Raw genomic sequence first — 23,125 nt, 5'->3', positions numbered from 1 at the left:
TTCAATTACTCTGTGTATTTGAACTTTTGAATGATTTTTCCTAAAATTCTTGCTTGTCATACAACTTACAGGACTGTGAGCTACAGTCTTTATAACTTTGATATTTAATAACAGAATTCAAAATATTGTAAATGCTTTCGTTTTTTACTATTTCAAGTCAGGTAGCTTTTTTTTTTTTTTTTTTTTTTTTTTTTTTTCTGAACACACTGGTCATGTACTTAAACGTAAAATACAATGAAATAAATACTCTTGGAATACCACTACAGCATGATACAGAGGTTAAATGGTCAAGACTATCTTGAGGCCATGAAACTCTAGAAGAAGACTGTGTGAAATGTGCATATTTTTAACAGTTCACAGCAGACGAGATATGTGCATTATTCACACTGAAGTGGCAAAAAGTGGAAATACACTTCAAAAACACCATGTCAAGCTCTTGACAAAAATTGGACAAAGATGGGACAAAAAACTACCATCAGAGCAGAGGAAAAAAGGAAACATTCTGTCTGCTTCATGTTGCTCTCAAAAAGTAGCCTCCCTGGTGGTTGAATATTCCCATAATGTATGAAAATACTCCACTGGTATTTTGCTAACTATGTTGGGTCATGATTACTTCTGTCTCCAATGCTGTTGCAGGCCTGTTGACAGCTGAAGAAGGATGAGTCAGGGCAATGTCACATTTTAGTGATGTGATACCATGGTAGAATACATTAGCTACTCCAGGTTAACAGAAGCGACACAGGCTTTTTCAAAAATGTTCTGGATTTTGCTGACCAGTGGATTAAGTAGTCACAGCAGAGCTAGACAAGGCTGTAAGAGCCGTACCCGCTTACAGGGAGGAGGAACAGATGGAGGAGATAGAGCCAGGTAAGAAGTCTGGAAGAGTCACACTTGCTGCTACTTCTGTCCATTGGAAGTGACAATGAGGACTGTTGCTGGTGCAAGAGGCCACACTATACAAAGCAACTGGCATCTCTTAGCCCCAGCTCTTCATTCAGCGTCCCTTCAAAAAACCTCATGGAGCCCTGAAGCTGTCACCACCCATATACAATGGTAATGGAAGACAAAAATTGGCATAGTATCACTTTGGTTTCCCTTCTTGATAGTGTTTAAATATACTCACTTGTGGAAAGAGTGTATATTTCCTCATTATGTCTTTCATCATGGCTCCAAAATTATAAGGAATTTCTTTTGATTTAATATAGCCTATTTAGCTGTTTTTAAATAGTTCTTACATACCTCTTTATTCTTTGAAAAAATGGTTATGCCTCTTTTCCCAGATTGAAATACTAAGATCAAAGAGGTGAGAAGTCTTGGATTTCAAACAGTAATGGAAAAAATCCAAAGATCTGAATATGCAGCAATAATATCTGTGACTTCAGCTTCAGTTGATGCAACTGTAAAGTAGCCTTTATATTCATTTATTTCGAGTCCTGCAAAGATTAACAATCTTAGTGCAAACTACTGTCATTTCTCTGGAAGTTTTTGTGAGCTAAGGGAGCTTGGCCCAATTCAGTCAACTAAATATGCAAATCTGTAATGCCATCTCAAAAAAAAAGAGAGGTCAAATCATGTCGGTGAATAGAAATATAATTAATTGCATGCTGAAGCATCCAATGTCTAAGTTCTTCAAGATAAAATATGAAACCTTCATCTTTCCAAAAATATTGAACTGGATGCTCATAAAATTCTAGCAATAAATTTATAACATTTAAATGACAGCATGAATGTTCCTAATCATTGCTTTTAATACATTTATTTTATTTAAAAAATATTTTTGGTGTCATGCCATGAAAATGTCAAATTGGTAAACATTAAACTTGTTAGAATTTGTACTATATGAGGCAAAAAAGCTTACTGTTCATTTTTGGTTTTAAGAGTTATCTCAGGTGCATCAATGCACACTTACTTTACGTTGGCATTATTTAGGTTTTGACAGAATGTCACCACAAGAAGAGTGCAGGTATTGAGAACATACGACTTCAAAAGACTGCAAGTTGAGAAGTGTACTATATGGTAAATTACATACCTGGAATTCTGGACAGAATAATGCCATGTATCCTACACAACTAGCTATAAAATGTGGAGGCCCCACTAAGCTTTTAAAGTTGCACCTGGCCAAAAAAAAAAAAAAAAAAATTGTCCTCAGGGTGATCATCATTCTAAAATAAAAGGAAATATCCTGAAGCCAAGAACTTGCTACAAAACATACAAGCAGAATAGTTCTTTAATTAAGAAATTATTTGCCAGCTATGTTTTAAGGTAGGAATTAGCAGTGAAAATGAAAGAATGACAATGTTTTGCTTATGGGAGGCACACAATCCCAACCATAGTTAACATGCTTTTTCTTGCTAGAATTAGATTTTTTCTCAGTAAGATTTAAGGGCTATGTGAGATTTATTATATCTATTTCAGTTAAACACCATATTATTTGTATTCCCTACAGGGCATAAAATTGTTTTTTAATATCTTGCCTAAACCAAAATCTAAATGTGTCAGTCAAAGCAAGGGAAATCCCCTTAGCCTCTTCGCTTGTGACTGTCAGAATGTGGGCTGAGCCAGTGAAATCTTAAAAAGGAAAGGAAGACTGGTTAGCACTGGGTCCTCTTTGTGTGCATGCAGGTTGGAAATTATGGGTCCACAAGACACAAAAAAAAAAGTATTTCTGTGGAGAAGAGCTACTTGTTTAGTATGTTTATTTGGAACATAAAAGCTTTCTTAGGATATTTGAAGAATTAGGTGACAAGCTGCAATCACTGGTAAAAGACGGCACCTTCAGGATCCACAGCCACCTAGCTTAGTTCTACAGAGGACCATACTGTGTGGCAGAGTCCTTGGTCTCTATTAGAGTTTTCAGAAGGACAGGTATGGCAGACAAGCCTGCCTGCAGAAACTGTACAGCTTTCTAACTGGTCTGTCTTTTTTGACTTTGTCATGCTGGGTATTCTCACCAGTAAGTGACATTTCACTTGGCCCAGTCCATGGGACATGACAAATCTTTCTATTACAGCAGTGACAGGAATCCCTCTTTAAACAGAGATTCACGGAAGTCTGAAAGTGGCATGGACCACTGTGATGATGTTGAAAATACAACACCCGGTATCAAAAGCTGCTTTGCCAAAGCATGGCAGATGCACAGAAGTATGGGAGGGAAAGGTATGTGGTGGTGGTGGGAGAAAAGAGTGAATGTGAGTAGGGTAGGGAAGCATGTTGGGGTGCAAACAGTCCTCGTCCATACATGTGCAGGTATGCATGAAAACCTGTATGAGGAAATGGCAGGGGGGAGGGGGGAGGAGGAGGGGCGTGGGGTGTAAACCAGGGATACATATGCATAGCCCGGAGAGGTGTGGGTGAGTGCCTAGAAGGGGAAGTGAGAATTACCGTGACTCCCCTTTCTCCTTGCCTTTACTGGCCCCTCCTTACGTACAACACCAGTTCTCATAGGAGCTTGCAACCCTACTTCTCCCTCCTTTCCTCACAGAGCACCCAGCACAGGCAGGACAGCACTGCTGCCAGCAAGCCGAGCGCAGCATCCTGCATCTCTGCAGAGCCTCTTGGTTAGGAGCATCAAGGTAAGGACCTCTCTGTCCTCTCTGTGTCTGTGGGCACCACAAATCCTGCCCTAACCAGCAGAAAATGAAAAGCCCTGCAGACCCAGCTGTGCTAGGGACTTTTCTTAGATGCTCAGGTCCTGGCAGGTTTATTCTTGACACTGAGCTGCCCTTTTGCTATGTGCTGCGTCGACCTGGAAGAGCTTGCAGGAAGATGTCAGTGAAGCAGCACTGACTTACCAGTCTGTGAGCTCTGGGTATGCTTGTGAGCCCAGGACAAACAGCTCAGTTGCTGCAGAAGGAAAAAGTCCTGTCTACAGGTAGCTCTTAATCCTGGGCTCAGCACTCTGTGGCCCCAGGGTTGCACAGTAGGTACATTCATGTCTGGACAGCAACCTCAGGCCATGACTGTTCCTCTGTAGGACAGCTGAGACTCTCAGTGGTAGAGGGTTCTTGAGTAGAGAGAATGGAAAAACTTGAGTCTGCCTCTGTTCTTCTTTCTCCTTTCTGTGCCAACCCTGGGCAAAGCAAGTTCAAAGAACACCCCTGTTAAGTTCACTTGGGATTCACTCTGCATCCATATGGGCACAGCCAAGATGAAGGTTTCTGAGAAGTGCTAGTTTTATAAATGCTACCAGGCAGCAAGAGAGAAGAGAAACGAAGTATGTACATGAAATGTCTGTCTCTCAGGTGCTCTAACTATATGCACTGTGCCTGAAAACCACTTCAATATATCCGTGCTTATTATTTATTACATATTTTGGAGACGCTCTTACCTAAAGAAAATAAAACCCAGCTCATTTTTAGGGAATATTTGAAAAAACAGCCTATTAAGCAACTTGTCAAAGCAAAACTGAACTTTTTATTGTCTGTGTACTGCTGAACTACTACTGTATTATTATTTATGTTGTTTAGGAAACAGAAACCAAACAAATTATGTTCTTCAGACTCTGGTGGCTTTTGTGGATACTTGAACAACATCAATTTTTAGCAGAAAATCTCAGGGAAGAAAAAAGTTATGGACTGAGAAGACCCAAACCTAAACACATTCTGTCAAATACCGTGGAAAAATATCCCAGCCCAAGTGATCAAGGTGAGCATTATCATTTTAAAATAGGTGTTGTTCTTTTCCTTGATTCATTTACTCAGGACTACGTGGCTAACTTGCCCTCTAAGATACTACTTATAATCAGCCAGACTCACCTCATTCTAGGTTTTCACTTGATTTTTGCACTTTGATCTTTTTGCTCTCTTCCTCTCCCTCCCCTTTTGTGTATTTTATAAGAAGACATTACTTGTTTTTGCTATGTTTTGTTTTTTAATATGGTTGATAGCATGTTATTGTAACTATTTCTTTTGTAACTGCATTTCTATCAGAGTAATACATCAGTAGTTCAGAAAATTATTTTCTCCAGTGTACACCAGTGCAGATCTTGCTCTTGGAATTTTTTATGTCACTGTATGTGAGTGTCAGGGACAGAAACCTACCTCTGTAAATCACATTCCAGTGTCTCATTCAATAACACTCATTTTTGTAGGATCACTCCCATCTTTCCAGTCCCAATCCTGCTACCCAGAATGAGGACAGAATGAATGTATAAATACCACTGCAACATTCCATGACATTACCTCACCTTTAGATTCTTATTCCCAGGGGCATCTGCTCTGGAGCAAATTCCTCAGCCTCTATATGCTCTACCTTCACAAGGGTCTCACTCTTGGAATCACAGATGTTTTCTTAAACTTCCACAGCTGAACTCCTGCTTTTTGAAGCCTAAAATACACAGAAATGTAAGGGTATGAGGAGATTTAGTATGAAAACACTCCATTCACCTTCCTATCTATTTATTCTAGATGAAGACTGCATTCTGGAAATTGCTTTTTTACTGGACAGCTCCGAGAGTGCTAAGGATTATAATCACGAACAGCAGAAAAAATTTGTACTGGAAACAGTAGACAGAATGAAAGGTCTGCAGCTTAGTTCTGGACGGACCCTTAGCTGGAGGATGGCCTTACTCCAGTACAGCAGCACTGTTTTCATAGAACAAACTTTCCGTAACTGGAAAGGTCCTGAAGCATTCAAATCCCACATTGCTCCCATCACCTACATAGGTCATGGTACCTACACAACTTATGCTATTACTAACCTCACACAACTCTACATGACTGAAGGGACTCCAGGTAGCGTGAAACTAGCCGTGCTCTTCACCGATGGAGTTGACCATCCAAGAAACCCAGATATTTTTGCAGCTACAGCTGATGCTAAACACCAAGGAATTGTATTGTTCACAATGGGAATGACCAGAGTGGCTGAGGAGGTTAGCAATGCTGCCAAGCTCCGGCTCCTGGCCAGTATCCCAGCATCCAGGTTTGTTTTCAACCTCCAGGACAAAGGAACTGTGGAGAAGGTTCTCAGAGAAATGGTATGTACAGAAAAATATTACAAATGGCTAGAGGAACATGTGAAAAAAACTCTTACTCCCAATATCTTGAAATGCTTATGCTATTAAAGCATTACAAATTATGTTTACATACTGAAGTAGCCCGCTAATATGCTCTTATTAATAAAACCATTGTGTCAAAGTGTAGTTTTCCTTTCTCTCCTCTTTGTTCAGGTTGACAGCCAAAACACTGCACCTGGAACTGAATTAGACTCAAGGAGACCTGTTGTGAAGTTATTTTTATCAGTTTTTTTCTCCTCTTAAGAAAGGTATTCTAAAGCTCCTTTCTTAAAACAATTAATTTTGACATCCTAATGCTTTCTTCTGTGAAAAGCAAGAATGTGACATTGTATCAAAAAAGATGCAGTTCCTGCAGAAGCGAAAATAAATTTGTAGACCTTATGTCAATTCAGATCAAATCGGAAATTGATCATAGACATGAATTTTCATGGAAAACCTACTCCATATTTAAGAGGAAATGTGTAAATTGAGCTTCAAGTTTTGCTTGGGTACCTCTTTTCTGTGTGTAAGCTTGGTTTATAAAAAACATTCCTTGCCAAGTGTGGAGAAGAGTGCCATGCTCTAGCCTAGGCTACTATAAATCTGGTGACAGAAGCTATGGATAAAGTCCTGATTTGACCATACATAAAGAAAATATGAATAACAACCAGGAGACTTTAGTAGTGAAACCAACACCTAAGTGATCTCATACAGGCCTAGAGCTTGCATACAATCTGACCTTCCTGTCTGTCCTTCACTTTGACAGCCTGCCATTCTGCACTGGATTCCCTGCATATCACCCCTCCTATCTTCTCTGCTATTACCATTACTTTGCTGTAACACAGCAACCACCGCTCAAGTGACTAAGCCCACTTTATCAAATCTGTTTTAATGACGTCTATTTTAAATAATTGTTTTGGCATAATTGTATGTGCATATATGTGGATTTTAGAGATTTGTATTACATTGCCATTCCTCACCACGTTTATGTCCTCTCAAGGGACTACATCAGTTGTGAAAGGCTGAAGGAATGCATTATGTGTGGGTGTTTCAGCTGTACAGATTTTATAAAAAACAACAGAGCTAATTTGATGATGACTGTCAAAGAGAAATATGCTGAAAGTCAAATCTTTTCTGAGCTATTACTGTTCACATTTTGTATACACACTGTTAGGCACAATCAGAAGAGCATCTGATGTTTTCTCAAGTGTAGAATTTGTACCATTCACACATAACAGGGGGCTGCTGCTATTCAGCACTTTGGAAACAGCACAGTCCTTGAGTGTGCTGTTCCCATATACCTAGCTAACTGTTTCAGGTCTGTTTACCACTGTAATTGTAGCAAGCTATGGCTGGACAAGGAGTCAGTGATTTGTGCAGTCAACAATCTATAATAGGAAATGAAATTATTAAAATTACTTTTTTAGAATGGAGATTGCTAATGTTTCTCTCATTAATTAAAACTTAATTAATGTCACTTAATATGTTATTTGCTTAATTTAATTAACTGCTGAATTATTTTTTACATCTATCATTGTTCTTCCTGTAGAGCTGGATTATGACATTAAGTTTCTAATGTTGTTTCCAATATCTGTCCTCATAGAAAGATCTGTCTGAGGAAGAGGTAAGTGTTATTTCCCATTCAGCAATCCTGCTTAATACATTCCCATAGACATTTACTATTATATGGAAACATAAAATTCAAGAAAGCTGTTAGTATGGTGAGTTAGTAATATATGGACTCCAATGGAATTGTCCTCAAGTAAAACTGCATGCTTTTCTATTTGCACAACAGAGCTTTAATTTGCTATCCTAAATTCATTTACTTTTCTCCTTATTCTCAAAGTTGAGAAAGAACAATGTGTGAGTATTCAGGTTAGTGAGAATTTGCTGATATATCTCAGAAAGTCATCCAACAGACCCAGTGAATAAGAAAACATGACATTGAGTTGAATGTGGTACAGTTCTCGCCTTAATGACCTTCCTATGATAAAGAGTTAAAAAAAGGAAGATATTGGAATAAAGTTCCACCACTGCACTTTTCCAGTTTCTCCACACTGTGTCACCCTGTCTGTAGGCACTGGTAGGTCTGGCTGCCATTTTGTGGTAAAATAAAATTAACTTTTATTTTAAAGATTTTAGTCCTACTTAAGTTACAGTCATCTCAGGGAAAGACCATCCTGAGGAGCAGCTCAAGGAAACTTTTATATATTATAAGTGTTTGTCAACTTGAAGCATTTTAATTTTCATTGTTGTGTTGATTTTTCTCCTTCAAAATAAATTCTGAAGTAGCATGCCATTCAGTGTTACCCTTGGAAGACACATTACTAAGCACTGGGATATTCAGACAAGACTGGTGTTTAAGCCCTTCACTACCAGATGTCTCCAAACTGAGTGGATGTTTACGAAATAATACAATCAAAAATAAAAACAACATTCTCTATTCCTCTGCCAAAAACAACCCCAGAAGCTGTACAAATTCTGTATTATACAACAGTTTAAAAAAATCACAGATAAAAATCATGTAATTATGTACCACAATGATATCTGATTGGAGCACATGACTGTATAGATGAAAGAAAAAGAAAAAAAAAATAAAAACTATTACAATGAACAGCATTAACTAGAAAAAAGTATCCATTCATTACATCTTTTGTTTATAAATCAATCTGGAGATAGACTATGATTTGTCCTACATGCTGTGGAATAAAGGTAAAAAGGGTGATAGATGTTTTCTTACTGCATTGTGTTGGCTATTGCTACACAGACTACTAATCAAAACAGATCAATAATCACAGACACTCATAATAATAAACTGACCTTGTGAGGAGTTTGGTGGTAAAGCCATTATCAAGATGACTGAAATTCAGGAGTAGCAATAATATGGAATTTTGGCTGGTGTACAGAGGCAACATTCTTCATGAGCAGTAAACTGATGGCTAAAAACTTTCTGTAAAACATGTAAATATAGCAGGTGTCTGATCATTTCTGGTGTATTCACAGTAGCTACTCAGGAATTTATAAGTGATGTTCAAGTGTTTTCTCTCTCTTTATTAAACTGTACTGATTTGGATTTACTATTTTCATTCAAAGTGTCCACAGGCTGCCATATGTAACTGTGAAAAGGGAGAGAGAGGCCTTCCTGGCCCTGCTGTAAGTAGCTGTCATTTCTTAGTTTCCTTTTGTTGAATAATTGATACACAGTACAAAACAAGATTTATTTAATTGTTGGTAGTTTTTAGGAAAGTACCTGAACCCAATTTTTGTTTTGAGAAAAACTGTTGTCTACTGAGCTAGTCATGCTGCTCCCAGAAATTTAATTTCAAGGCTATGGTAAATACAGAGATGTTTTAAAATAAATGTATAGGAAGCAACATAAATATATAGTCTATATATTGTGCAATGAAATTATGTGACTAACATATAATAATTTTATTTTGTTACTTTCAGGGTAAAAAGGGTCGCACTGGGGATGATGGAGCTCCAGGCCTGAAAGGAGCAAAGGTGATGTGAGTTTTCAGATTTGGGGAAAAGATTTGGAAACTTTGTTAATATAGAAATACTAAGCCAATAGTGCCCATGTATTTTCCATCTACCCCTTTTCACTATAGTAAAGAAAAAGATTCCTTACAAAAAGTGTCTTACATGTAACATAAAATCATCAGAGTGTAAAAAGGAGTTGGTATGCTTCCTGTACTACACTGAGATACATATTCAGTTCATCCAGAAAATATTATCTTTTCCTGATTTCACTGATCTTGATGTTGAATTACCCACAGGGAGAACCGGGTCTTAATGGAATCCCAGGACGAGATGGAATAGAGGTGAAAACAAACAAACAAACAAACAAATTATTTTTCCCCTTTTTCTCCAATGAGCTGTGTTGATTTACTTCGAGATAAAAAATGACATGTTAAAAAAAATAACCATATTTCAATTCTGGTTTACCAGCTAATAATTCATTAACACTAAAAGAGCTGAAAACACTATGATTGCTTAAAGAGAGGGAATAACTCCCACTTGTAAGAGTGATCTAGAAATACTCTCTAATAATACATAGTTCATCCTAAAAAGTGAAGAATTCTTTAATGTAATAATCTAAGAACATTACAGAAGTTGACACTCTGCCTGCATCTTCATGGGTCAGTTTCAGTTTTCTGAAATTTCTGTTTGGCAAATACAGTTTCCAAAGTGTAATAGTAATGAAAAAGTTGAAAGACATACATATAGAAGCAAGGACAGGCCCAGCCTCTTAGTGCCTGACTGAATTCATTCATGTACTAATCGCTCTGCTTTGTCTATATTTATTCAATACATTCGTATTATTTAGTGACTTTTTTCTTGCTTTCTTATTTTAGAATGCTTCTCACTATGATGGAAAAATTAATTCTAGTTGATCTGCTATTACATAATCAAAATCCCAGACAAATGGTGCTTTCTAAGATTTGTACACATATATAAAAACATCTATCATGACCAGTAGAAGTAGTATTTACAGTCATATTGCAATGTTTATCAGAGATGCCATAACTGTTCATTAGATCATGAAATGCTGTTCATTGGGGTTATATATCCTTACAAAGTGCTTTGTTTTTTTTCTTTTTCCTAGGGGAAATCTGGGTATAAAGGAGAGAAGGTACCACTTTTAGTCAAAACTGCTTGTATCAAAATTTGATTAATATTTATTATGTATATTGCCATATTTCTAGTGAATACTAGTGATGAACAATGAAACCTCTTTACCAAGTGCTGCACAAGCTCTAATAGAATATGTTTCCCTTCCCCAATGAACATACAGCATGATTGCTATAATATGTCATGAAAATAATAACATTTAGGTCATGAGTTTTAATTAAGGCACCCAATAAATAAGGATGATGTGCTCTTTATACTATGTATTTTAGAAAGGAATAAATATTTATTCATTTTCCTTTTAAGGGTGAAAGAGGTGAATGTGGAATCCCAGGGATAAAAGGAGACAGAGTAAGTAGCCACAAAATTGTTAGGCTTTCAGGAAACACAAGTAAAATACAGAAAAAAAAATACAACTCCCTGAATAACAACCATGATGATAGATATTATAAGGCAAATATCAATTTTAAAGCTGAGGGAAATAACAATGGACAGTTTGAAAAAAATTAAAGTGAGCAAGGATACCGCTTTCAGTAATTTTCTCAGCTCCATCTGTATTTTAATGTGGTACTTCTTAAGGCCCAAGCCTAAACCTACTTGTAACAATGGTTAAACTCTACTTGACTTTAACAGAGACAGGAGAAGTCTTCAAGTAGTAGTCAGAGGGAATGAGAGATGAAAATGAAACAAAGGCTTTTTAACTCCAACACCAATCTTTAATATTTGGTGTATAATCACTATGAATATTTTAAATGAAATGAACAGAATTTATTCCTGGACTATGAATCCTTGATAATTAACTCTTTTTATTCTTACTCTGTATTCTGATTACCACAGTCCACTTAAAGGGAGCTGGTGCTGAGCTTCTCTTGACTTTTTTTTTATTATTTTTTTAGTATTAAATTATCTAAATCAGATACCTTAATAAAAAGTTACATAAATGATTTTGACCAAATTTAAATATACAGAAAATTGTCCCTTTGTTTTACTTGCCTTTTAGGGTCCTGAAGGTCCAGTTGGCCCCAGAGGAACAAGAGGGCCCCAGGTAAATAAATAAATAAATAAGAATTGATAAGAACAGAAAAAAATGGTTTCCTGGGATTCAAAGTTCTGAAACAATACCAGGCCACAACTTTCATAGAATTCTTGAGCCACTGAGCTCAAGGCATCCGAAGTCTATCTTCTTAAACAGCAACATTAACAATTTGGAGGAGCACTCTAGACAACTAAAATCACCCTCATAATTTATTTAGTCTCAAATATCACAGCAAATGCAGTTCCATAAAAAATAAAATAATTTCCCATTCAGTGTCTAACTATTCCATTATCTCACAGAAGTCCATGGGAACACTTTAGTCTCTTTTCATCCCAATATTCTGGCTGAAAGCCAAGAAGCTTAGCCCGTAATACATGCTTCAGTAAATCTTCACAACAGATTACCTTTTATAATATTGAAATAGAGGTAGAGCCAAATTATCTCTCCCAAGGACCAGAGTAACTGAACCTACACATGCACCAGAAAGCATAGATTCATGTTTGTAACTTGTATTTTCATATAGGCTATTGCAAATGAGAGATTGTTTTCCAAACTGCCATTGTTCAGAAACCTTGAAAAATCTCATTGAAACTATACCTGTTTTAACAGGGTCCACAAGGTCAAGCTGGAGATCAAGGGCCTGAAGGCCTGCAAGGATCAAAGGCAAGAATTGTATTATTTCTTCTCTTTCTTAACATTAAGAGGCATCTTAACACATCCACAACAATGCTTTTAATTTTATAGTCCATATCCTTTTTGTAGGGGATGCATCTGAATGTGATATTGCTAGTAAATCATAAACTCTTTGTATTCTAAGTTCCTAAGAAAGGTATTAATTTGCTCTTTATGTTGGATTCAGGTCCAAATCAAACTGTTCCTCTCTCATAAACAGTTAAAATATGGCTGCATCACAGAATATTACTTAGCAGCAGTGTTGCATTTGTTCAGTTTTCAATTTAGAACTATTTTTCTCTAAGTGCCAAACAGGAATTCTGTTAGGGGTCTCAAATATAAAGCCTTCTCTTGGAACTATACAGTCTCAAGAATTCTATAGTTGAAAAATAGTAATCCCATTGTTTACTGATGCTCAGCAGAAGATACCTGAAAGTCACTAGGAAGAGTGCAACTCAGAATATAGTCTTGCATCAGTCCCTCTGGAGGTGGGCCCCAGAAATCACACAATGTTTTACTGCAAGATCCAGTCCCCTCTGTAAATATATTTTATTCCATTTGTTTCACAAACGTAGGATTTACATCTATTGAATAGTTAAGATTTGCTGGGGATATTCCTTACTTTCCCTTTTGTAAATTCTGGGTATACCAATAGCGATGACTTCATTCTGTGATTCTGTAATAACCTGGTATCATACTAGGTTAACAGAAGACACAAATATCCCTGAATATTTCACACAATTATGGGGATGTTTTAACTTCATTAAGAGAGATCACAGTTACTCTTTGCTTCTCAGACAAATCTTAAACTGAATACGTCAGCCAAGGCTAAGGAGTGGTTCAAGAGAAATTTGAAAATGAATGCTATTACTTATTTTGAAATCAAATATCACATTGCCTGTTAATGCTAAATACACCAGTTTTATAGGCTGTTTTGCTTTCTCTCTTTTGATATCTCTTTTGGTATCTCCTTTTGCACCATATTTAGAGTGCCTACTGGCCAACAGTGAGTCATACAGCACTTGGATGGGAAAACTCACATCCCACATGAAACAAAGCATTCTTCCATTTTTGCCTGGTATCACTTTGTACAGGAAAATCTATGCTCTTAATAAAGGGAATTTTGAAGCACTGAAAGAGAGAGAGGAAGTAATGTGTAAGACAATTCCAATGGTTTGAAATTCAGGATATACAAAAAATAAACTTCCAAATCTGTTCTTTTATAACAAACTGAGTTAAACTGATTTCATTAGACACAGACTTATGTGCAGAATTGTTCCTTTTTCCATTCTTTTAAAAGGGTGAAAGAGGTCTCCCGGGGCCACCAGGCTTACCTGGAGAGACTGGAATAGGACTACCAGGCCCAAAGGTACAAGCACTTTTCTTCTGTATTACGTGTATTGTAGGACAAGAACAAAGACTGAGACAGCTGAGGTATATGAGACTTCAAGTCCCCAGATGTTGGTGTTGTTTTTGTTTTTTTTTTGTGTGTGTGGTACTGGAAATATATTTTGTATGTTGATCAAAACTGTTTGGGGAAAAAAAAAAAAAAAAAAAAAGTACATTTGAAGTATGTACTTTAAGGTATTTTTTTACAATAGTTTTCATGGTTTACCAAAGTCAAACTTAGGAGTGTATAGCTGAATAAAAATGCATACGTAGCCTTAAACAAAAATTATTCTATGAAAAACAGGCTTCATAGTTAGGGTGAGCATAAGGAAAAAAGAAACACTAAGATAGAAATACGGACTTCTTGGAAAAGTACTGTAACTTACATTATGTACAAGGAATATGATGGGAATAATTAATCCTTTAGATTCAACATTATGTTCTCCTAAATGCAGAAATGAGACTGTCCCCTAATGGCTGTGAAAGTGCACCAGTTCAATGTCTGTTGCTTCGTGCATGTTGCATTAGTTTGAGCTTTTGAGGTGACAGTCAGGTTTTCTCTGCCTTTTCTGTATTCTCCTACATCAAATATTTCAGTCACAGAGTGTCTGATGAGTTGTTATGTGCTAGACATACAAATATCTAAATCAAGCATTTTCAAAATACATCTTTGTTTGAAGGGTGACATCGGTTTGACAGGAAGACCAGGCCCTGTTGGCCCACCTGGAGTTGGTGAGCCAGGACTTCTGGTATGTCTGTTTTTTATTTGGTGAGGGGGGAGTGGGACTTCACCCTACTAGAAGATAGTGCTTCCCTATTAAAAGAGATATGTGTATGTTAAATGATGCTCTTAATTTCATCCACTATTTCTCACTATCATACGTACTACGTTGTCTGACTCTCAGTTCCCTTAATAAACTGAAAATGTGTCCACTTCCTTAACTTTTCTAGCAATGAAAAAATGACACCTTGTGCAAAACCAAATAAATATTTACATAAATCTGTCCCCGATAGATTCAAATCCACATATGATGACTTTGAAGTTGAATGCTTTCAGTATCATTAGAACATTAGTACAAGCTTTGAGGGAGAGATTAATTTTAACCACTGACACATTAGAAACTGTCATGAAACAGCCTATATCAAAACATTCAGGTTGCACAAATGATACCAGATAACATAATCTGACCATTATTGCCTTTACTAAAGATAACAAAGGAAGAAATTAAAAAAATTCTGACTTCCAGAATTTATAGCAGGTTTGGACCTGAAGGCTTTTCCCTTACAATACAGCAGACTCGATTGCTTAGGGACATGGGGACATGGTTTAGTGGGTGACATTGGTAGTAAGGTGATGGTTGGACCAGATGATCTTGAAGTTCCTTTCCAACCTTGATGATTCCATGATTCTTGTCGCCTGGATGAAAGAACTCTGGTACAACCACAAAGAGAATATTGTCCATTTTTTTTCAGAAGAGGTGCTTCCAAAGCAAACACAAAGATGGTTTCATCACTCAACTAACCAATCTCAAGCCTGCCTGAAAATATACACTTAGAGAGAAGTGAGTTCTTGTTAAAGAACTCACAACAACAGAGTACTACAAATAAGACCAGTGGTGACAGTCAGTCAGACTTGTGCAGTGGTGCTTCCTGGGTCTCTTCAATAACAGCATAGAGAAAGAGCTGCTTTGTGGATGAACAGGAGATGTACATCTTTATTAGCCATGATATCTGCATTGATTTGACATGAGAAATTGATTTTTTAGAAGTTTGTGGGGTGTTTTTGTTTGTTTGTTTGTTTGTTTGTTTCTAATTTATTTGCCACAAAAGACTTTCCTTTTTATGGTTGAATGCAGTGCAGCTAGCTTTACCTAGGAAATAGACTTAGTTCTAAACATACATACAGAACTATTTCTAAATACATTTAGGGTAAGCAGAGCCTAATCTACTGCCATTCTCTGATGTATGTGCAATCTCAAGAAATAGAGAAGAAAAAAAAAAACAACAGATGCAGGAAAACATTGTGAAACAGGCTCAAAATGGAGAGGTTTTGTACCTGCATTAATGAAAGTTTTTAGTTGTTTTACTTGCCCCTCATGCTCCTATCAGATCTGCTTTCAAAAAGAAAAAAAGTGCTATTATTCTCTTCATCAAATGCCATCAAAACTTTGTATAGCTAGATTTTCTTCAGTATCATTGTGCATGGCCTTTACTCTGGTTTTCCCTCTCTCATAATTACACTGAAACATTAATAATGCTTAGTAACTATCTGTGAACCAAACTAAAGTTTAGGGAGTGAAGATGTCAAACATGTAAGGAAAATCAATTTCAGCTACATAATCTGTGATTTGTAAGCAACCAGAAAAGTAATACTGTCTGCCTTGTTATTGCTGCAGGCCAGAATGCTTGTCACTGATTCACTGTATCATATTACTGTATTATTTTTAACAGGTTATAACTACACATCAACATCTAAAGACATGCTTATAACCTACGATGACACTGAACATGCTGGTTTTGATTTGAATAATTCTGGATCATTTTAAACTTACATTAACAGGGGCCTCAAGGACCACAGGGTATTCAAGGAGAACGAGGTTCACCAGGAGAAGGGCTTCCAGGAACAAAGGTACAGCAGCCAAATGGTTCTAAGAGCAGAGCAGTGCCATAAATGAGTGCATGCTGAAACAAGTCCATAGAAGACAAGGGAATCTGAGAAATTAGCTTGTAATTTAATAATAAAATTTGGTATCAATTAATCTAGTATAGTGTCAAAGAATTCAGTTGGTTCAAACACAACTTCTAGGTTGAGGTAGGCTTTTTGGCCTGTAAAATTGATATTTAATTGCCCTGACACTTCATTTGCAGGATCTAAGCCTGGAAAGAATTCCAGCTGTAATTTAAAAACAGCCCCTAGCATCTGGCTTTAAAAAAACTATTATAAAAGTGACTCCTTAGCCAAAAAAATGTTTTGTTTTGTTTTATTGTTGCTTATTTCTAAATCCTTATATCCTTTTCTCTCCTGAAAGACAGGTTTCTAAGTTTTATAATACCTCAGCCACTGGCTTATGCATTTTAGCAAAAGGCTAGATTCAGCTTGTGAGAAAAGGAAACTGCTGTTAATTTTTTCAGATGCAGTGGGAAGTAATGACAAGCAGTAGCTGCGCTTACAAGGATGGACTCACTAAACCTCCTCCTACTAGCTCCTGTTGCTGTCTGCTAAAAACCAACTCAGCTTGGGCTGTCATTTTGACCTCTGGTTACAGCAACAAGTGGCACAGCTTGCACAGGAGCTAAATGGCTTTAGTGAAACAACAGTGTAGATGCTGAGGTTCCCTGAGAGTCTCCTAATTTCCAGTGTCTGTCCTGAGACAGATACTCTCTGCGGCCTTCTATGTGACTTTTACCTGATTATTACTGTTTCAAATGGAACATAATTCTTAACTGTGTCCATGGGAGTTGCACTGGATGACTAGTTGTTATATAAAAACTGATCCTGAAATAGTAAGATTCACTAGATGGCACAAAAGCCTCCTAGAGGGCTTCTTGACACCCAAACCACTCTAAGTATATGTGGTGAATCCTTCCCTTTTAGCATAGTTTTAGCAATGTTATCAGATACAGCCTCAAACCTGGAAACCAATGAGGTCCTCTCTCCCTATCTGTGCAATAGGTCCACTCATTTTTATTCATCCACCAAGGCAATTTTGGTTGAGAAAACAATAACAAAGTATTTTACAGGTGCAGGCCCCAATTGTCCCTTTACTAAAAATCAATTTTACAATTTTTGCTTAGCACAATACTGCAGTCAGCTGGATTTAAATTTGACTGTCGCTAGCAACGTTATGTCTTCAAACACCTAGTATATATTTTATGATTAATTATACAGATTATCTAGTCTCACTTTTGATGGCTTGTATTTGTTCAGCAGACCTTATCCATGAAAAGAAAAAAGAATTTGAAGGAAGTATATTTAGAAATCATTGCATTGATGCTGAAATACCAATACAGGTGGGAAGAAACATGACAACTAATAAGTTGTGCACAGGAGCAATGCACAAGTATGGAATAATGCATAATCTAATTGAAACTGTTGAACAATTGAGATAGGCACAGTAAATTAATCAAAGGGGAGTTCTGTCTGCATTATTGGAACACTTGATTCTGAAAAAAAATGCCCAACTTTTTACTGCCAAATCTGACCTGAAGCCACACATGTATAAACAGAGTCTACACGTATCTCTAATCCTATTTATGGCTGCCAAGTATGTCAGCTGTACAGTTTTAAATGCCTTTTAAGCAGGTGATTTGTTAATCTAAGACAAATTGTACAGGTGCTTTCTTTCAGCAGAACAGTTTTGCTAGAAGGTTGCAATTCAGCAAAATGCAAAATGAAAGCAAGCGTTCTAAACCATCACGAGTAAGGAATGTTCTTTTTAAGAGAAATCCACATGATAGTTTTCATTCGAAGGTAAAGTGATGGAACTGGTTAGTAGGGAGAGAGAAAGCCTTCCGGGGGCAAATAGCTTCATTGCCTTGGGTGATTCTGTGACAATTTGCATAAGCTAACTACCTGTCTTTACTTGTTTTATTAATTGAAATATAAGAAAGCACAATATTCTTATTGATGTTAGTATAACCTGCATTTTCCCCAAAACCACTGTATTGTAAATAAACATTTAGGGCGCTGACATTTACAAATACACCTCTACAAACAAGATGGCTTGGCCTGGTCTTTATTCTGGCAAAATTCTTAGTGAGAGCTAGATCCTCATTGCAACACTTTAACCCATGAGACAATTAAGCAGAATTCAGCCTTCAGTTATCCTCAGAACTTAGCCCTGCTGACATTTAAATCAGTTATGATTTGTCATTGATTTGAGGGGAAGCAAGACAGGACCCAAAACAATCAAAGCAGGCAGAAAGATAAAAAGAAGTTTGTTCAGCATTTTCATCAGCAATTTCAAATTGCAGAGCAAGCCCATTTGTGAAGACCTCTTTGGTATCCTAGAAAGCAGAACCAGGAGCTGCTTTCTGGTTCTTCTCATTTTGGTTTTCATGATGACAGAGCAAACAGTGTCTCTAGTTACTTCAGAGAGAACAGCTGTGTGTTTCTTTAGTTAACACCATATAATTTTTTTTCTTGTAGGGAGACCGTGGTTTTGATGGACCAAAAGGCCCTCGTGGACTTCCAGGCATCGGCATAAAAGGTGAAAAGGTGAGCAGTAAATACACCAGGGGATTAGCAAAGTGACAATAAATCTACATAGTACAAGGTTGACATTCACTATAAAAGGTGTAATGAGGCAAGGCACCCACTAAAGACCCTAGGCAATAAGGTATTTTGTAGACATTTATGTCCAAGAAATTCTACGAATCTATTTGAACATCTCTTTATATTAAATTAGGAAATTTTACAAAAATCATCTGATTCTGTGCAAAAATCAAGGTTTAGAACTGGAAAAACAGACTAGCACTTGCTTGCAACAATGGAACTAGCAGGGAACAAATGCATATGTGAAAGATACAAAGTCAGATCCCCAGCTTCATTGACTTATGAAGGGTTTAAGTCAACATGTACTAGCACATGAGATATGCCAGATTGTTGTTTAACTGCACTTCATTTGCCAGGGTGAATTTGGTCCTCCTGGTTTACCTGGGCCAATAGGATTACCTGGAATTGGAATTCAAGGAGAGAAGGTGTGGTTTTCACTTTCCCCTCGCCCCACAGTTAAAGGTCTAGTAAGAGAATATACTTTATTTTTAATAATTAATTTTATAATCTTTTCAGGGAGTGGAGGGCCCAAAAGGACCACCTGGCTCCAGAGGGCTTCCAGGACAGGGACTACCTGGACCAAAGGTTAGAGAATTTTCTGAAGTGCAAGTTCCTGTGCTGTTTTCACTGTTAATGTTTTCTGATTAATCAGAAATAATATAATATAATGAAGATTGCCACTGCTGAAGAAAAACTGTCACAATAATTTAGCCTTGACTGATTAGCACAATCCAGAACTGTTAGTAAAAGAAGTCAGCCTTCAAGTGTTTGGAATGCAGATTTAAAGTGATTTTCTGAAAAGAGGTGTCAGATGAAGCTCTGAATGCCTGATTCAGATTCTAGTTGTGGTCTAAAAGAACTAGAGGTGTAAATGGGTCAGAAGTCCATACCAGGCAAAGTATTTTAGAGCATCAGAGATCACCTCTTACATTTGAAGTGATTACAGGACATGCTTTAGTACTGGTACAAAGAAAAAGAAGGGCAAACTGTTTATGGCGGTGAGCTTTGCTGCCGAAATTTTGGTGGGAAACATTCACAGGGACATAAAATTATAGATTTACAGCATTAATCGTTTCCACCAACAACTTTTCGGTGACAGCTCAAAATGTACTTAGGGACCTGGAGATTATCAGTCTTTGTGACCAAGGGTTTAAGACATTATACTAAAGGTAATATCTTTATTTATTCTTTCCTTAAATATAACCAACCAAAATTTTGCTTTTCTATTTCTCCATGACAAAGCTCTTAATAATAATTTCTCCTTAAGGGTGAACAAGGCTTGCCAGGAGAAACTGGAGTGCCAGGAGAAAGAGGTGTTGGAGAACCTGGTTCTAAGGTACATTGTTAATAGAGGAATTGTTTTATTTATTTATTTGGATTTAAAAAATTTTGGTTTTTGAGTGTCCTTTCCATAGGCACTTAAAAATAGGTTTAGAGATAAACCTTAGGCTTTTAGTCTTTATAATTTTCAACACAGACCTTCAGTAACCTCCAGAAATTGAAACATTTAATATACACCAGTTCTGTACAGAAGTAGGAATATTTATTGTGACTGAAACTTTCCATGTACCTAGCCCATGTTAGATCAGTGTGGCACACACCTCACTTACAGATTTGTCCAGACAACAATCCAAAATATTAAACACCTGTCAGAAATGGCAGTCCCTAGCATCAACTAAATTACAACCTGAGCTGGTGAAAAAAGCACAGAACAGTGGTTATTGGACTGTTCCTTCCCTCTTCACACAAAATGATATGGTGTAAACGGAGCCACAGCTACACCCTCATACATTTGTACGGGAAGCAAGCTGTGCTATGAGACAAAAGAAGCATTTGCTTGGAACAGAGAGGAAGCTGTAACCAGATTATCTCAGTGCTGAAGTGACTGAGATGTTAACCAGTCCCTATGTCACTAACAGCCAAGATTAACATAAAATAGGGGAGCAGATGAAAATGCACTTCCATGGCAGTGGAAAGGCAAAGGTGTCTCCTGAGTTTGCTTTTCTGTTTGTTACTTATGGATTTGGGATGGGGGTTGGAAAAGGAAATAAAGTGCTTCATTACTTGATTTCATTTCTCAAACTACGGTAATGCTGAGTGAATCCATTTGATCCCAAATGACCCCATTTCATCTAAAACTAGGTCAGGATTTTGAACTTTATATAAATAGGCCAATGCCATTAATAGATTCACATTAATATGCACCATCAAAATGCCCATCATCAAATCACAGTCAGGTCTTCTTAATACTTTTAAAGCTACCACTTAATTAAATTATGGTATTATTATTTTTTAAGAATTAACAGGAGCATCAACAGCCAATAACATTATTTTTCTAGATAAAATGCACAGTTAGAACAATCAGACATATTTCTTCCCTTGTTAGTAATAAATGGGAGTTGTCATTATTTTAAAAAATGCAAGATTTTGGTTCATACGCATAAATGTTTGCTATAAATATACATACAGTTTAGTAGCCTTTTTAAAATAAATTTCCTTGATTCAGCAAAAGAATAGTACCAAGTCTGTATTTAATAGAAAGACTTACTTTTTATTGTTAGGGTGAGCCAGGCCTTTCAGGACTTGCAGGTCTGCCTGGCCTTCCAGGAGAAGATGGAGCACCTGGACAAAAGGTTGGTTCATCTTTCTCTGCAGCCATCTTACTTCCCTTCAAACATTCCTACTGCTTACCCTGTGCTGATAGGCACACCTAGAAGAGAGAAGTGGTGTTCATGGACAAGTGGAAATGTAGCACATTTTTGGTGAAAAAAATCTCTTTCAAACATATGTTTTTAAGGAAACCTCTTCTTTTTTTCAGGGGTGGTGGTGGTCGCCTATTATCTTGTTTACAGTTGTTGGCTTTTCAGCTCAGAAGGAAGATCACTACAAAGGCTCCAGGCAACCCTTTGTAGCCTTCTGATCATAGTATTTTCCCAGAATGAGATACCCATATATTTAAAAATTCCGTACTCAGAGTGTTCAATCATTACTTAGAAAACATGCTACTTCATGAATTCCACCTAGAGTTTTACAGTTGTTGCTTCTGAATATGGGAAGAAAATCCTGGGCCCACTGACATCAGTGGGAATTTTGCCATTGACTTTTAAAAGTCTTTGAATTTAATAAGCTTATTCAAATGAATATAAAGTTAATTTTGCACCATGTGTATTTAGTTCTCTGAAACAGTGCTTTAATTTTTTCATTCCAGGGTGAACCAGGATTGCCTGGTCTTAGAGGCCCTGAAGGTGCTCCAGGGGTTGGAATACAAGGGGAGAAGGTGAGAATGTCTTACTACAGGTGACATTCAGAATTGTTAGGATCCAGGAATAGCTTTGTCAAAATCTTCCCTTTTTAAGTCTAACAGAAGTAATGAAAAAATGCATCTCAAAAAATAGGTTAACGAGTGTTTCTAAAAGTGGCTAGCTGCAGAATTTGTTTCAGCCTCAGCCTAAACCAACTTTTTAAATAATGAAGTTAATAAAAGACCATCCGGGACATCTTTTTCGCACACACACACCAAAATAATAATAATAATAATAATGACAGTATAGTCAGTACAGTGTCAGTGGCTCACAATGTCCAGTACCTATGATAGTATCTGGTCCAAGAAATTCACGGAGGTAAATCTTTTGCTGGGACTACTGCTTCGATTAGCAGGAATAAATGAATCAATCTTTTGTGTTCTGGCTCTTGTAGTGGTCCTCTGTATTGATTCACTGATGGAAAAGTAATTATGGTTTCTCATGTCACTATCTTTGTCCTATGAAATAACGTCACTGGAAGTTGCTGGAGTCATTGTCAAAGACATTACACCAATTACATGTTCTTAGTATTTTGGTACATGTGACATGTCTTCTCCATTTATGTAGGGAGATCAAGGTCAGAGAGGAATACGTGGATTAACAGGACCAACAGGAGTGCCTGGGCCTGCAGGAGCTAAAGTACGTTCATTATGTTATGTGTGTAACACAGCCCCACAGAACTGTGCTTTGTGGTAGATCGCAGGAACAACTTGCCTGGAATTAACTTGCTTCTTAAGAACTACCAAAACAAAACAAAACAAACAAACAAAGTCCAGCTAAGGTTTCCCTTAGCAAGACACACTATTATCACTATAAACATCTAGAAG

General features: G+C 37.0%; 1 protein-coding gene across 1 annotated transcript in view; it reads left to right on the top strand.

Annotated features, from left to right (window-relative positions):
* The first annotated feature begins 3,483 nt into the window (after positions 1-3,483).
* Positions 3,484-23,125, top strand: part of LOC118169512 (collagen alpha-1(XXVIII) chain-like) — a 33,238-nt gene continuing 13,596 nt past the window's right edge. Inside the window, exons 1-20 of the mRNA XM_035330824.1 lie at positions 3,484-3,572; positions 4,467-4,644; positions 5,406-6,013; positions 9,086-9,145; positions 9,443-9,496; positions 9,772-9,816; positions 10,602-10,628; positions 10,931-10,975; positions 11,625-11,669; positions 12,270-12,323; positions 13,633-13,701; positions 14,402-14,470; positions 16,282-16,350; positions 18,871-18,939; positions 19,353-19,421; positions 19,513-19,581; positions 20,264-20,332; positions 21,558-21,629; positions 22,205-22,273; positions 22,866-22,937. Coding sequence (XP_035186715.1) covers positions 4,488-4,644; positions 5,406-6,013; positions 9,086-9,145; positions 9,443-9,496; positions 9,772-9,816; positions 10,602-10,628; positions 10,931-10,975; positions 11,625-11,669; positions 12,270-12,323; positions 13,633-13,701; positions 14,402-14,470; positions 16,282-16,350; positions 18,871-18,939; positions 19,353-19,421; positions 19,513-19,581; positions 20,264-20,332; positions 21,558-21,629; positions 22,205-22,273; positions 22,866-22,937 — 1,791 coding nt within the window. The 5' untranslated portion in view covers positions 3,484-3,572; positions 4,467-4,487. The remainder of the gene's footprint in view (positions 3,573-4,466; positions 4,645-5,405; positions 6,014-9,085; positions 9,146-9,442; positions 9,497-9,771; positions 9,817-10,601; positions 10,629-10,930; positions 10,976-11,624; positions 11,670-12,269; positions 12,324-13,632; positions 13,702-14,401; positions 14,471-16,281; positions 16,351-18,870; positions 18,940-19,352; positions 19,422-19,512; positions 19,582-20,263; positions 20,333-21,557; positions 21,630-22,204; positions 22,274-22,865; positions 22,938-23,125) is intronic.

The sequence above is a fragment of the Oxyura jamaicensis genome, chromosome 7, assembly GCF_011077185.1.
Source record: "Oxyura jamaicensis isolate SHBP4307 breed ruddy duck chromosome 7, BPBGC_Ojam_1.0, whole genome shotgun sequence".
Taxonomy (NCBI): Eukaryota; Metazoa; Chordata; class Aves; order Anseriformes; family Anatidae; genus Oxyura; species Oxyura jamaicensis.
Note: the sequence above shows the minus strand (reverse complement) of the source record. Positions and strands in the feature narration are given on the sequence as shown.